This window comes from Thalassophryne amazonica, chromosome 7 (genome assembly GCF_902500255.1).
Source record: "Thalassophryne amazonica chromosome 7, fThaAma1.1, whole genome shotgun sequence".
Taxonomy (NCBI): Eukaryota; Metazoa; Chordata; class Actinopteri; order Batrachoidiformes; family Batrachoididae; genus Thalassophryne; species Thalassophryne amazonica.
Window position 1 is genome coordinate 6715662 of NC_047109.1, and position 15414 is coordinate 6731075.

Sequence of the window (15414 nt, forward strand, 5' to 3'; positions counted from 1 at the left end):
AACAGACAAGCCAAAGCCTTTGACCTGATGCCCTTGACCTTTAAGCAAAACAAATCCTTGCCCTTCATCCACATATCAAGTTGTATTAAATTATTGTATGATGTTAGTGTTTACATGGTGTTTCTGTGAAAACCATTAGCCCTCATTTTTAGCTCTGTGACAAGTAACATTCATTTTCTCCTGCCACAGTGGTGAGGCTTTACACTCCATTGTCCTGTGCACACTGCGCGCGCGTGTGTGTGTCAAAGTGAATATATTGAATATAGCGACCAAAAACTGCAGTTCCTTGAATGCATGATATTGCAGTGAAGAGGAGCATGATGGGAGGACGGCGTGCAGCCTGCAGGACGTGCTGTTTATATACTGTAACTGTGTGTAAGTGTCATTGTAAGAAGTCTTAAAACTTTCTAATCCTGATTTGATTGTTTTTGTTTGAATTGGTCACGGAACAAGGTCAAGGTCAAATGTCCACGCCCCCTATGAAAATGGCTAAATTTATAGAAACAAGTTCATGTATTTTATTGTTAGACAACCCGACAGCTTAAAGGCCGTGTAACATGGGCCTGATACTTTGATGTGCGTGCGTGTTGCTTTGATGGCTGGAGCGCTCCTGTTCACGTGGGGAGACAAAGTGGTGGTGCACTTTGAGACCAGAATACGTGAGGGGACACAAGTCTGAACTACCTCTGTGTGCTTTTGTGTTCTGTTATTTGGAAAAACATACATTATGACCATAGGAGGTCACTTTGAGTATATTGGTAAAATATCACATTTAAATTAATGTCTTGGAACTTTAAGTGTTTGTCAGTGTGTTTAAAACAAGTCTAATAGTAATGATAGTAATGTATTGCTGGAGTGGGTAGCAGACCTCCTGCTTCTGGTTATTTTGGGAGTCAGATGTCTCACCCACACTCATCTTCAACCGCTTAGTCCAAGTAAAGGTCACAGGGGGCTGGAGCCTATCTACGAGGTCTATTAGAAAAGTATCCGACCTTATTATTTTTTTCAAAAACCATATGGATTTGAATCACGTGTGATTACGTCAGACATGCTTGAACCCTCGTGGGCATGCGAGAGCTTTTTTCACGCCTGTCGGTTACGTCATTCGCCTGTGGGCAGTCTTTGAGTGAGGAGTGGCCCACCCTCTCGTCCTTTTTTTTTTTCATTGTTTAGGGTGGTTAATGCACTTGGTTTCAGTTCAGAAGGTTCCGGGTTCAAATCCCACCCCTGCCACATTTCTCCATGTAATGTGGAGTTGCGTCAGGAAGGGCATCCGGCGGTAAAACTTGTGCCAATTCAACAAGCAGATCCACCTTGGATTGCTGTGGCGACCCCAAGTGCAAACAAGGGAGCAGCCGAAGGGACTATTACTTACTAGGAATGGCTCAGACTGCTGCTTTGTTTGATCAAAATTTTTTCAAAACTGTAAGGCACAACTGAGTGGACACCATTCGATAAATTCAGCTGGTTTTCAGTAAAAATTTTAACAGCTGAGAGATTTTGGTCTGGTAGCGTCGCCGTAAGGACGGCCCACGGTGCCTGACGGCGATCTGTGCTTCAAGGCGGCAGCGTCTCGCCGTTTCAAGTTGAAAACTTCCACATTTCAGGCTCTGTTGACCCAGGAAGTGGTCAGAACAGAGAACTTTCAGAAGAAGTCGGCAGGAGGAGTTTATTCGGACATTCCATTGTTAACGGACATTTTGTAATGAAAGAACGTGCGGGCAGAGTCGCATGTCGGGCCGGACCCGACTGCGGGGGGTCGCGACAGGAAAAACACCTCCGTTGGAAACCTTAACGGGCAAGTTGGAACATGCCCAAGCTGTTAAACAATTTCTCAGTTACTCGCTTGTTGAAAGCCATCAAAAGCCGCCTGAATTTTACAAATGGTTTTCAACACGGAGGTGTTTTTCCTGTCGCGGCGCACACAGATTTGCCGAGTCGTCACGGAAACGACTCGGCGAATTTGCACGCACGTCTTTCATTAAACAATGTCCTTAAACAGTGGAATGTCTGCATAAAGTCCTCATGCCGGCCTCTTCTGAATCTTCTCTCTGTTCTCATCACGACGTCCTGGGTGAACTAAGCCTTAAATTAGGATGTTTTCAGGTCGAAACAGGCTGACGACGGCGCCTGGAAGCGCTGCACGACGTCCCGCTCCGTGGGAAGTCCTTACAGCGACAGAAACACCCCATAATCTCTCATCAGCCGTTAAACTTTTCACCGAAAACCAGCTTAATTTCTCGAATAGTGTCCACTCGGATATTCCTCACAGGTCCAGAAAACATTTGATAAAGGCAACGCGCGCTGTCTCGAGCAGCGTGTGAAACAAAGGAATTCCGGCGAGTGGGGGCTGACCACATCTCACTCAAGGCCTGCCCACAGGGAAATGACGTCACCGACACGCGTAAAAAAACTCACGCATTGCGCACAGAGGGTTCAAGCATGATTGGTGTAATCGCACGTCATTCAAATCCATATAGTTAAAAATAAATAAATAAAAGGGTCGGTTTATTATCTAATAGACCTTGTAAGCAGTCATAGAGCGTCAGGCAGGGTTCACCCTGGACAGGACGCCAGTCTGTGGCAGGGCCACATATAGACAAACAAACACACCCGCACACACACACACCTACGGACAATTTAAAGTTTCTAATCCACCTAACCTGCATGTCTTTGGATGTGGGAGGAAGCCGGAGCACCCAGAGAGAACCCACGCAAATTGAACCCATGACCCTCTCGCTGTGAACCAACAGTGCTAACCACTAAGACACCGTGCTGCCATCCAATCAGCACTTTCTTTTGCAAAATTAGATGCCAGTTTTATAAATCATTACTTCCAACTAAAGAGTTGGAAGTAATGAACAATACTCGAACCTCATCCTTGAAAAATACAGATTTTAACCATTTTGACGTATTTACCGTTAAAGTCCACAAAAAACCCTGATTTCTCAGTATAAAAAATTACATTTTCCCTCATTCATTAGGAGCATGACCTGAATTTTCAGATGTCTGAAATTTAAAAAAAAATGTTTCAGTGATCCTTGGTCCAAAAAGTTTGAGAAACACTGTCATAAAGGTACAGAAACACAATGCCACAATTCCATCAGTGTCCACTAGAGAGCAGTGTGGTATCAGTCAATTAAATAGCAGCATGTGGCTTAAAAGAAAACCTGTCAGTCTGACACCAACAAAAGTGTAAAAATCTACACATGGACATAAAAAACAAAGATGCTCTGCACCAGGCGGCGTCTGTTCTTCAGCCTCCACTGCGCCCTGGATACTGTGTACATCACTGCAGACATTTTGTACTCTCATTGTACTGCTCCTTGACAAATAATACATGCGCGTGCACACACACACACGCATGTCTGCACGGTGCACTCATACTCATGAGCACATGGGCTTGGATGCGTGCACAGATCGTCCCCGTGCAGCAGCAGCTCCATCAGATAAATATGAGTGTGGTAATGTGACTACAGAGACGGGGGCTGATGGGATCAATAAAGAACAGCGCTGCAGGTCATCAGGAGAACACAGCCAGACGATAAATATGGACTGGCTCATTGGAAAACAGACCACCGGGACTGATGGGTACACAGGACTTTATCTTCTCTCGTGTGTTTTCTCACTGATCTGACACAGATCTCACACAGCTTTCCTTCCTACTCTGTTCAGCTTGAGCTGAAGTGGACTGTTGGAGAGTTTTTCCTCCCCTCTTCTGGTGCTGTGAAATGTCTGTATGTCTTCAATGGCTTCCTCATGTTGTAAATATCAAGGACTGTTTTTACTCAGTTGGATTTCATCTCCACTGGCTGTATAATTGGAGTGTTTTTCAAAAGTCTTCATTTATGTCAGTGATGCATCTTTGTTGTTTTAACTTACTAAATATGTGAAGAAAGTCACTTGACTTCTGTTATGTCATGGGGGGGGGGGGTTTCTTTGGCATCATTTTAACTTTATTCTTTAATGTTTAAATTAATAATTCAGTCTTTTATTACTAATATGAACAAAATTTGCCTTGTCTGCAAACATTAGGATTTGAACTCACATGGGTTAAAATGAGACACCATGGCAGACTTTTTGTAGGAGGTCATTGATCACATTGGGGGTGGGGGGGTCCAACCTTCAAGTGTCAAACTTTGAGTATCAACATCATGTTATATCTATTATATATATATATCCTTTTTTTCTTGAGCTGCTTGGGTGGGTAGGGAGAGTTCCCATGGGATAAAAAGCTTTTCAACCTACCATCCCTGGTTCTCAAGACCAGGCACCTAAGTGCTCTACTTTACCTCTTTTCTGCTCTTCTATTTTACTCTTCCTGTTTAGATATTTAGATATACCTTAGTATACTAGCATAGTTCCACCTTAGAATTGGAATATATATATAAGATATACCTTACTAATTTTCATGGAGCCAAATAAATGTGGTAGAACTAAAAATGCCAATAAAAAGGCAAGAAATAATAATAAAGTAGAATCAGGAAAAAAGTGAGGGACACAGCTAGTAAACACAAGTGACCAGAGATTCCACTTGTGACATCTGGACATTTTTCACAGAATAATTTTGCTGGATATGTGCTGAACAGATAAGACAACACTCACACAGGTCTGCTGTATCATTTGTCGATATCTGGTGGTCACAGTTACTTCTTCCTTGTCTGCAAGATCTAATGGAGCAAACTCACTGTTTGCCATAGATTCCCCACAAAATAAATCAGAAATAAAATAAGATGTGATTTTGTGATATAACACAAAAATTAAGGTCCTTTTTATAATAATTAGATTTCATCAAAGTAAATTTTCTCTTTGTGGAAAATTGAAATGGGTTACACTTTTCACTGAACTGCAGTTAGGACCCCTTCACACATAGTACGACTAAGTACAAATTACGGCAAACAGCTCTTATGAGCAACCCACGAAAACATCGAGCTGACGGGCAAGTGAGAACGCTGCTGCTGCGACGGTTTTGTGCACGTGGGAACACAGTGCAAGCAGTTGCGCGATGTGTAACTACATTGCACAGCTGCTGTGAAAATAAAAAAAATACATGCCACCCATGGGATTCGAACCTGCACATTCCAAAAGCTCTGTTTGTCAGCCAGAAGTGTTACCACTGAGCTACCATCATTGTCCTATTAAAGGTGCGGGAAAATGATATCAAGAATGTCATGGACATATTTAAAAAAATAAAATCACACCGCATTTTATTGAATCCCTCTTATCAAGCGGACAGTACAAGTATGCTCTGTCTGTTCCTCTGTGGATGACCCATGGTCACAGACATACAGTCATGAAATTACATGAATGATGAAGCAGAGCGCTCTTATCATGTCCACATCGACTGGCAGAGTGTCCAGCCGGCCCCGCGCGTGTATCCTGCCCGACACGTATGTCTTGTGGACGGCGCAGTGGGACAGACACCGCTTCATGTTGAACAGAGCTCACATGGGTGGCATGATGTGATGTTCTGTTTCACCTAGGGTAACCCATCAATGTGCACGCTGTGTGCGCGCTTGCTGCACCCCATTACAACAGCAATATATGTTTTTACGTATGTCCACGTGAGGACAGCGAGCAGACACGCGCCTCACAGTGGACGGTTGTTAGTTTGTCCGTCCAAACACTGTACGTGTTCTCCATACATGACGTCCAGATCCACAGATCTCCACAGCCGCTCCTGTTGGTGGACACACTTGTGGGGCACTGAGACAAATTTCACATCCAGTTCGACAAAGATTGTCTGGTGAATGTTTTTGTGTTAATAGTGTAAATGGCCATATATTTTCTAAGTACCAAGTGAGCGGTGTTAGATGTTTGTGTGTGTCAGTTGGAATTTGGCCGACACCTGCCGCGAGCGGTTTCGATGGGCTCTCACAGTGCACACTCTGTCATTCAGCCGCGGGTGTGCGCAAATAGTTGTACAACCCCAATTCCAATGAAGGTGGGACATTGTGTAAAATGTAAATAAAAACAGAATACAATGATTTTCAAATCCTCTTCAACCTATATTCAATTGAATACACCACAAAGACAAGATATTTAATGTTCAAACTGATAAACTTTATTGTTTTTGTGCAAATATTTGCTCATTTTGAAATGGATGTCTGCAACACGTTTCAAAAAGCTGGGACAGTGGTATGTTTACCACTGTGTTACATCACCTTTCCTTCTAACAACACTCAATAAGCATTTGGGAACTGAGGAAACTAATTGTTGAAGCTTTGCAGGTGGAATTCGTTCACATTCTTGGTTGATGTACAACTTTAGTTGTTCAACAGTCCAGGGTCTCCGTTGTTGTATTTTGCGCTTCATAATGCGCCACACATTTTCAATGGGCGGCAGGTCTGGACTGCAGACAGGCCAGTCTACAACCCCTGGCAAAAATTATGGAATCACCGGCCTCGGAGGATGTTCATTTAGTTGTTTAATTTTGTAGAAAAAAAGCAGATCACAGATATGACACAAAACTAAAGTCATTTCAAATGGCAACTTTCTGGCTTTAAGAAACACTATAAAAAATCAAGAAAAAAAGATTGTGGCAGTCAGTAACGGTTACTTTTTTAGACCAAGCAGAGGAAAAAAATATGGAATCACTCAATTCTGAGGAAAAAACTATGGAATCACCCTGTAAATTTTCATCCCCAAAACTAACACCTGCATCATATCAGATCTGCTCGTTAGTCTGCATCTAAAAAGGAGTGAACACACCTTGGAGAGCTGTTGCACCAAGTGGACTGACATGAATCATGGCTCCAACACAGGAGATGTCAATTGAAACAAAGAGGATTATCAAACTCTTAAGAGAGTAAATCATCACGCAATGTTGCAAAAGATGTTGGTTGTTCACAGTCAGCTGTGTCTAAACTCTGGACCAAATACAAACAACATGGGAAGGTTGTTAAAGGCAAACATACTGGTAGACCAAGGAAGACATCAAAGCGTCAAGACAGAAAACTTATATGTCTCAAAAATCGAAAAATGTACAACAAAACAAATGAGGAACGAATGGGAGGAAACTGGAGTCAACGTCTGTGACCGAACTGTAAGAAACCACCTAAAGGAAATGGGATTTACATACAGAAAAAGCTAAACGAAAGGCATCATTAACACCTAAACAGAAAAAAACAAGGTTACAATGGGCTAAGGAAAAGCAATTGTGGACTGTGGATGACTGGATGAAAGTCATATTCAGTGATGAATCTCGAATCTGCATTGGGCAAGGTGATGATGCTGGAACTTTTGTTTGGTGCCTTTCCAATGAGATTTATAAAGATGACTGCCTGAAGAGAACATGTAAATTTCCACAGTCATTGATGATATGGGGCTGCATGTCAGGTAAAGGCACTGGGGAGATGGCTGTCATTACATCATCAATAAATGCACAAGTTTATGTTGATATTTTGGACAATTGAAAGGATGTTTGGGGATGATGAAATCATTTTTCAAGATGATAATGCATCTTGCCATAGAGCAAAAACTGCAAAAACATTCCTTGCAAAAAGACACATAGGGTCAATGTCAGCATAGGGTCAATGTCAATGAGCAGATCTGATTTGATGCAGGTGTTAATTTGGGGGATGAAAATTTACAGGGTGATTCCATAATTTTTTCCTCAGAATTGAGTGATTCCATATTTTTTTCCTCTGCTTGGTCTAAAAAATTAACCGTTACTGACTGCCACAATATTTTTTTTCTTGATTTCTTATAGTGTTTCTTAAAGCCAGAAAGTTGCCATTTGAAATGACTTTAGTTTTATGTCATGTCTGTGATCTGCTTTTTTTTTTCTACAAAATTAAACAACTGAATGAACATCCTCTGAGGCCGGTGATTCCATAATTTTTGCCAGGGGTTGTAGTACCTGCACTCTTTTACTATGAAGCCACGCTGTTGTAACACATACAGAATGTGACTTGACATTGTCTTGTTGAAATAAGCAGGGACATCCCTGAAAAAGACGTTGCTTGGATGGCAGCATGTGTTGCTCCAAAACCTGGATGTACCTTTCAGCATTGATGGTGCCATCACAGATGTGTAAGTTGCCCATGCCATGGGCACTAACACACCCCCATACCATCACAGATACTGGCTTTTGAACTTTGTGCTGGTAACAATCTGGATGGTCTTTTTCCTCTTTTGTCCAGAGGACACGATGTCCATGATTTCCAAAAACAATTTGAAATGTGGACTCATCAGACCACAGCACACTTTTCCACTTTGTGTCTGTCCACTTCAAATGAGCTCGGGCCCAGAGAAGGTGGCGGCGTTTCTGGATGTTGTTGATGTATGGCTTTCGCTTTGCATGGTAGAGTTTTAACTTACAGTTGTAGATGTAGCAACAAACTGTGTTAACTGACAATCGTTTTCTGAAGTGTTCCTGAGCCCACGCTGTAAGATCCTTTACACAATGATGTCGGTTTTAATGCAGTGCCACCTGAGGGATCGAAGGTCACGGGCATTTAGTGTTGGTTTTCGGCCTTGCTGCTTACATGTAGAAAGTTCTCCAGATTCTCTGAATTTTCTGATTATATTATTGACTGTGGATGATGGAATCCCTAAATTTCGTGCAATTGAACATTGAGAAACATTATTCTTAAACTGTTGGACTATTTTTTTCATGCAGTTGTTCACAAAGTGGTGATTCTCACCCCATCTTTGCTCGTGAACAGCTGAGACTTTTGGGGATGCTCCTTTTATACCCAATCATGACACTCACCTGTTTCCAATTAACCTGTTCACCAGTGGAATGTTCCAAACAGGTGTTCTTTGAGCATTCATCAACTTCCCTGTCTTTTGTTGCCCCGTGCCAACTTTTTTTGAAACGTGTTGCAGGCATCCATTTCAAAATGAGCAAATATTTGCACAAAAAAAAAAAGTTAATGAGTTTGAACATTAAATATCTTGTCTTTGTGGTGTATTCAGTTGAATATAGGTTGAAGAGGATTTTATCTACATTCTGTTTTTATCTACATTTTACACAACGTCCCAACTTCATTGGAAATGGGTTTGAATGTATGTTATTTTGGTTTTTGGGGGGGATTATTATCTCTCACAGTGGACATGCACCTAACACGAAAATTTCAGACCCCTCCATGATTTCTATGTGGGAGAACTTGCAAAATCACAGGGTGTTCAAATACTTATTTTCCTCACTATCATATACACTCAACAAAAATATAAATGCAACACTTTTGGTTTTGCTCCCATTTTGTATGAGATGAACTCAAAGATCTAAAACTTTTTCCACATACAGAATATCACCATTTCCCTCAAATATTGTTCACAAACCAGTCTAAATCTGTGATAGTGAACACTTCTCCTTTGCTGAGATAATCCATCCCACCTCACAGGTGTGCCATATCAAGATGGTGATTAGACACCATGATTAGTGCACAGGTGTGCCTTAGACTGCCCACAATAAAAGGCCACTCTGAAAGGTGCAGTTTTATCACACAGCACAATGCCACAGATGTCGCAAGATTTGAGGGAGCGTGCAATTGGCATGCTGACAGCAGGAATGTGTATTCGTGTATTCAGTGTTCATTTCTCTACCATAAGCCGTCTCCAAAGGCGTTTCAGAGATTTTGGCAGTACATCCAACCAGCCTCACAACCGCAGACCATGTGTAACCACACCAGCCCAGGACCTCCACATCCAGCATGTTCATCTCCAAGATCGTCTGAGACCAGCCACTCGGACAGCTGCTGAAACAATCGGTTTGCATAACCAAAGAATTTCTGCATAAACTGTCAGAAACCGTCTCAGGGAAGCTCATCTGCATGCTCGTCGTCCTCATCGGGGTCTCAACCTGACTCCAGTTCGTCGTCGTAACCGACTTGAGTGGGCAAATGCTCACATTCGCTGGCATTTGGCACATTGGAGAGGTGTTCTCTTCACGGATGAATCCCGGTTCACACTGTTCAGGGCAGATGGCAGACAGCGTGTGTGGCGGCGTGTGGGTGAGTGGTTTTCTGATGTCAATGTTGTGGATCGAGTGGCCCATGGTGGCGGTGGGGTTATGGTATGGGCAGGCGTCTGTTATGGACGAAGAACACAGGTGCAGTTTATTGATGGCATTTTGAATGCACAGAGATACCGTGACGAGATCCTGAGGCCCATTGTTGTGTCATACATCCAAGAACATCACCTCATGTTGCAGCAGGATAATGCACGGCCCCATGTTGCAAGGATCTGTACACAATTCTTGGAAGCTGAAAATGTCCCAGTTCTTGCATGGCCGGCATACTCACTGGACATGTCACCCATTGAGCATGTTTGGGATGCTCTGGACCGGCGTATACGACAGCGTGTACCAGTTCCTACCAATATCCAGCAACTTCGCACAGCCATTGAAGAGTGGACCAACATTCCACAGGCCACAATTGACAACCTGATCAACTCTATGCGAAGGAGATGTGTTGCACTGCATGAGGCAAATGGTGGTCACACCAGATACTGACTGGTATCCCCCCCCCCAATAAAACAAAACTGTACCTTTCAGAGTGGCCTTTTATTGTGGGCAGTCTAAGGCACACCTGTGCACTAATCATGGTGTCTAATCAGCATCTTGATATGGCACACCTGTGAGGTGGGATGAATTATCTCAGCAAAGGAGAAGTGCTCACTATCACAGATTTAGACTGGTTTGTGAACAATATTTGAGGGAAATGGTGATATTGTGTATGTGGAAAAAGTTTTAGATCTTTGAGTTCATCTCATACAAAATAGGAGCAAAACCAAAAGTGTTGCGTTTATATTTTTGTTGAGTGTATGTGTGTATGTCCTGGTAGGCAGGAGGATAACAGTGCACAGTAAAAACAGGCAGTGATACCACACATTCTTGCTCTGTTCATTCTCCCTAGAAAATCTGCATGTAGAAAGTTCACATCAGATGATTTAAAAAAGAAAACACATTATAAAATACACATTATTAGACTGAAGAATGTATTATATACAATATTTAAAGGATATACAGTTTAGAGGATGTGCAGTTTACGCAGTATTGGCAATTTTGGAGTCGTAAGGTGCATGGGTGCATAAATAGTGAACAGAGCTATTATAATAAATACTTAAGCCCAGGTTACACAGACGGTTTTGTCCGCGGGTAGTACGTAGACCGAAGTTCGCAGTAGTTCTGGCTGTTTTCACGGTGGAAAGGGGCGGAGCATTTCACCAGCGTTTTGAGCGCCATACTAGCCGCAAATACGCGGATAAAATGCCGCTAAATCCGCCGAATAAAGCAGAGTTTTGACGCCGTAGCATCCGGCACACGTCAGGCAACGGGGGTTAATACTCAGTTCTATCCTTTACAATCGCAGGTTAAGACGCGCGTGAGAACGGCGGTATTTTGCTGCCGCCGATAATGCCCTGTGTACCGTTGGATTTATCCAGGCAAATCCTGCGTTACTCCAGGAACTTTTGCTTATAGGCACCACCCCCAGAGTATAATAGGCTGAAGCAGCTGTCAGTGCAGGGGGAGGGAGTGACAGGGAGCTCATCTCGCAGTCTTTTCTTTTTTCTCCTTTTTTCCCGCCTCAACATGTTGCTCGTCTACACCACAGCACTACCCTATGCTTCTGAGCCAGACCTCTTGGTAAGTCCTTGCCGCTGCCAATTTTATTTTAGGAGGTATACTGGAGCTTCTCTGCAAAAATATCTGAAGCTGGCCGCGAGTGAGAGACCTGCATGCAGCGCGCTAGCGTTTTTATACTGACTGCCGCCTATCGGCCGTTTGGAACGCCGTTAACCGGGAGGTGGCGTTTAGAACAGCGTACTGTCCGCTAGCGCCGCCATTTTGTCTGCCTCTGTCACCGGTTAAAACACCTTTGAGGACGCCGATGTGGGCTCTATCGTCGTTTTACACGCCGTTGGTTAGGGATACAACGCCTGCCGCCAATTACGACGGTGTAAACTGCGGGACTACAGGAAGGTGCGGGATGATACGGTGATTAAAAAGTATGAAACGCCGTTGTTCGTGTTATCTCCGTTGTCAGGCCACTTCTCCAGGAGCGCTCCCGGAATTATTCGACATGTTGAATAATTTTTCGACGATTCCCGGTGAAGCCGGAACCAAACCGCGCCCCCATGCGCCGGCGTTAACTACCACATGTGATCCCTAAAACGGCCCGGAGGGGGCAAAATCTCTGCCGGGAGGCTTCCGGGAGGGTTTACCGGCTATGTGTAAACGGGACTTTAGAGGATGACTGTAATAATGATGAGGAGAAGAATGACAGTGAAATACCAGTCACTCAGGTGGTGGGGGGGGTCAGTGTGTCAAAGAGTTATTGAGAAGCCTAATGGCCTGTGGGTAGAAGCTGTTCACCAGCCTAGTAGACCTAGACTTCAGACTCCTGTAGCGTCTGCCTGATGGTAGGAGTGTGAAGAGTGAGAGTTGGGGGTGTGTACTGTCCCTGATGAGGTTGGGTGTCCTACGTAGGACTCTGGTTTGGTAAATGTCCTGCAGTGAGGGGAAGACTGCCCCAGGGATGTACTGCGATGTCTTCATCACAGGCTGGAGAGCCTTCCTGTCTTGGACTGTGCAATTACTTCACCAGACTGTGATGGCAGTGGTGAGGACAGTCTCAATCGTACACTTGTAGAAGTTGCTTGGAATTTTAGCGGACACACCAAATTTTCTGTCTTCTCAGAAAGTACAGTCTCTGTTGGGACTTCTTGATGATCTGTTGGGTGTTGTAAGACCAGGTGAGGTCATCACTGATGTGAGTGCTGAGGAATTTGAAGGTTTTCACCCTCTCCACCTCTGTCTCATCAGTGTATAGTGGTGTGTGCAGCTTCCTAATCTGTGCAAAAGGCCAAGGGTGTGAATGCTGTTTCTCAGCACTGTATGTATTGTAGCTGTTTTTTGGGGAAAAACATCATGGTTATGCTGTGACTGATGATGCAACAGGCAAACATTGCACAATTCGCCCTATTGAGGTTTCAAATCCCGTAAAATCTCACAAAATCTCATAGACTTCGCCGCTCTGCGAGATGTCAACAACATTGAGAAATGCACTGAGATGTTCAGATCAGGCTGCAATTTAACAGCTGCACACAGACAACAGCATTAACATCACAAGGTAAAACTCTTTGTATATTGTGCCTAAAGCTCTGGTGAATATATTCTCTGGGTTTTTAGATGTTGTTGTTGTGTTTGTTTTATGTAAACACGTGAGAAGCTCAGTTTGTTTCTCTGTTATTTTCAGTGGGAATCGCTGTGAGCTGCACTCGCTTCCTGTTCAAGTCATTTTGGGGGAAAGTGAAGTTTACTCTTTAAACCTCTGGGGTCGACGCCGTTGTATACGACGACTAAGACTAAGCGTTACTAAATTATAAATAACTGTTGAATGATATGAGATAGAAACTTACTCTTTTTTTTTTTTTTTTTGCTGAAAAGTTAACTCCGCAGACTTTCGAGTCAGCCATCGGCCATCTTTGTACTCCTCATAGAAGCTGTGTGATGATGTGCGCAATGTGAGTGTCCAATCGGAATTGGTTCACCGTCACATGGTTTTCCAAAATCCAATCGTAGGGCAGATTTACCTCACGTGAAAAGCCAAAGATCGTTTTCAGGAGTGATGTGTTACTAGTTGGCCCGTTTTAGTTGCCCCCTGGGTGCTCCAATGAGTACATACTATTAGTACATACTCAGTGCGCCCTGCGCCATTACGCACAGCAATCAGTGAAAGCAGGAGCACACGGAGAGCCTCTGATGACAATCTCACGTGCTCAAACAAAGAGTGTGTAACTATCAGGATTGCTCCACTAGTTTGCATGTGAATGTTACTGGATAACTCTGTTGCTTTCTCTGCTAACTCTGTTGCTTGCTACCATATCAATGGACAACAAAACGCATAGATCATTTTGTATATATTGTTCAAAATGTGCATTTGTGTTTATTGTTTGAACCTTTTTGTTGTACAGACTTTCACACAAGACCTCAAATTACCTTTACAAAGTGTCAAAACAGTTGTTTATTATAGTTTGCTGTGTGTTTTGAATAAATGTGTGTGGAAAATAATTTTTCGCTTTATTTTTTCCTTGCCTATTTTTGATTGTAAACCTTTATTACACTTATAAAACACAACAAAAACATATATATTCTGAAAGCACAGGTTGTCCTGAAAAAAAAAGGACGTAAAACTTGATTGTGGGATGCAGGGAGAGCTGTTAACAGCAATAATAAAACATTTATGCCAGGCCAGTGAACTGTCCAAAAAATGCCCTCAGACCCCAGAGGGTTAATGTCTTGCTTATTGGCCTTTGACCACGCTTTCTGTGCAGTTTGTTCCAGAGTAATATATATAAGATGTCTGTAATTTGGTTTGCATTCATGAAGATCCACACAGGTTAAATGTAGCAGACACGGATTATTTGGAATAGTTTCAGGGTCTCATGCAGCACTCTTATAAATATTATGAAAGTCATAAAAATTACATTTTAGTAGTATAATGTAATTGTTGTCATGCGGTTTCTCCATGTTGTTTTGACCGCAGTACCTCTCTGGTGCAAAAGGGATTATGGGATATCTCAATAGGGCGAATGCACAGTAGTGTAGGGGCATGCAGTAGTTGTTAAACCCTTGAATGAATGTCTATATGGTGAGAGGATCCTGACAGTGTAATTTAATCTCCATTGTGGTGGTGCACAGAGGCAAAATTACAAAAATAATCATCGTCCAAGCACTTATGAACCAGACTGTGACTGAAAAGGCATATGGGTTAGCTCACATGAAGCAGTATACTTGTATTTTATTTTGAATTGCAACTTATGGCATCTTTAAAGTCATTATTTTTAATTGGTCTTTGCCATTAGCATCCCCATTCTGTTCTTTTCTAATATCCTCAGTTATTATTTAAATTCTGAAATACCTTTTACATCCTTAGTCTGCCATATTGTTTGTGACTTTTGTTGTTTTCCTCATCTCTTTGTGTTCCATATGCACTGAGCTGCATGCACTTTCTTATGTTTTAGGATCAAAGAAGAACCAAAGCCTCAGCCAGCACAGTAAGTAAACTACATTACCCAGAGTGCTCTAGGTTTTGACACGTCTTCCCTCAGTCAGCTGTGTGCTTCATGTGGCTTTCTCCTGTTTGTCTGGGAGGAAAATTAAAGAAGAGTCACTGACGTCATGGAATGTTGCCACGGTAGCGGAATGACTGCACAGCAGCATTTTGTTTTCATGTCCTTTTTAATGAGTAACAACAGATTGTGCAATGTTGCCCTGCACGCTAAACTGTCGCCTTGCATGACATCAGTGATGGCAGATTTACTTACAACTACTTCTACTGTATTAACCACGCCCCCTTTCCCATGGAGACAGACTTTTTGAATAATTGTATCTGTGATCTTCACTTTTTTCACCATAATGCTTCACTTCTACATAAGACTGTCAAATGACAAATTATGCACAGC

General features: G+C 42.8%; 1 protein-coding gene across 36 annotated transcripts in view; it reads left to right on the forward strand.

The window, feature by feature from the left end:
• The window catches only part of rims2a (regulating synaptic membrane exocytosis 2a), a 725652-nt gene that overhangs the window by 89308 nt on the left and 620930 nt on the right, over positions 1-15414 (forward strand). For 23 of the 36 annotated variants that reach the window (XM_034173773.1, XM_034173780.1, XM_034173800.1 and 20 more), the window contains exon 2: positions 14974-15006. The exons of the other annotated variants lie outside the window; for them this stretch is intronic. In XM_034173773.1, coding sequence (XP_034029664.1) covers positions 14974-15006 — 33 coding nt within the window. The remainder of the gene's footprint in view (positions 1-14973; positions 15007-15414) is intronic. 36 annotated transcript variants of the gene reach the window in all.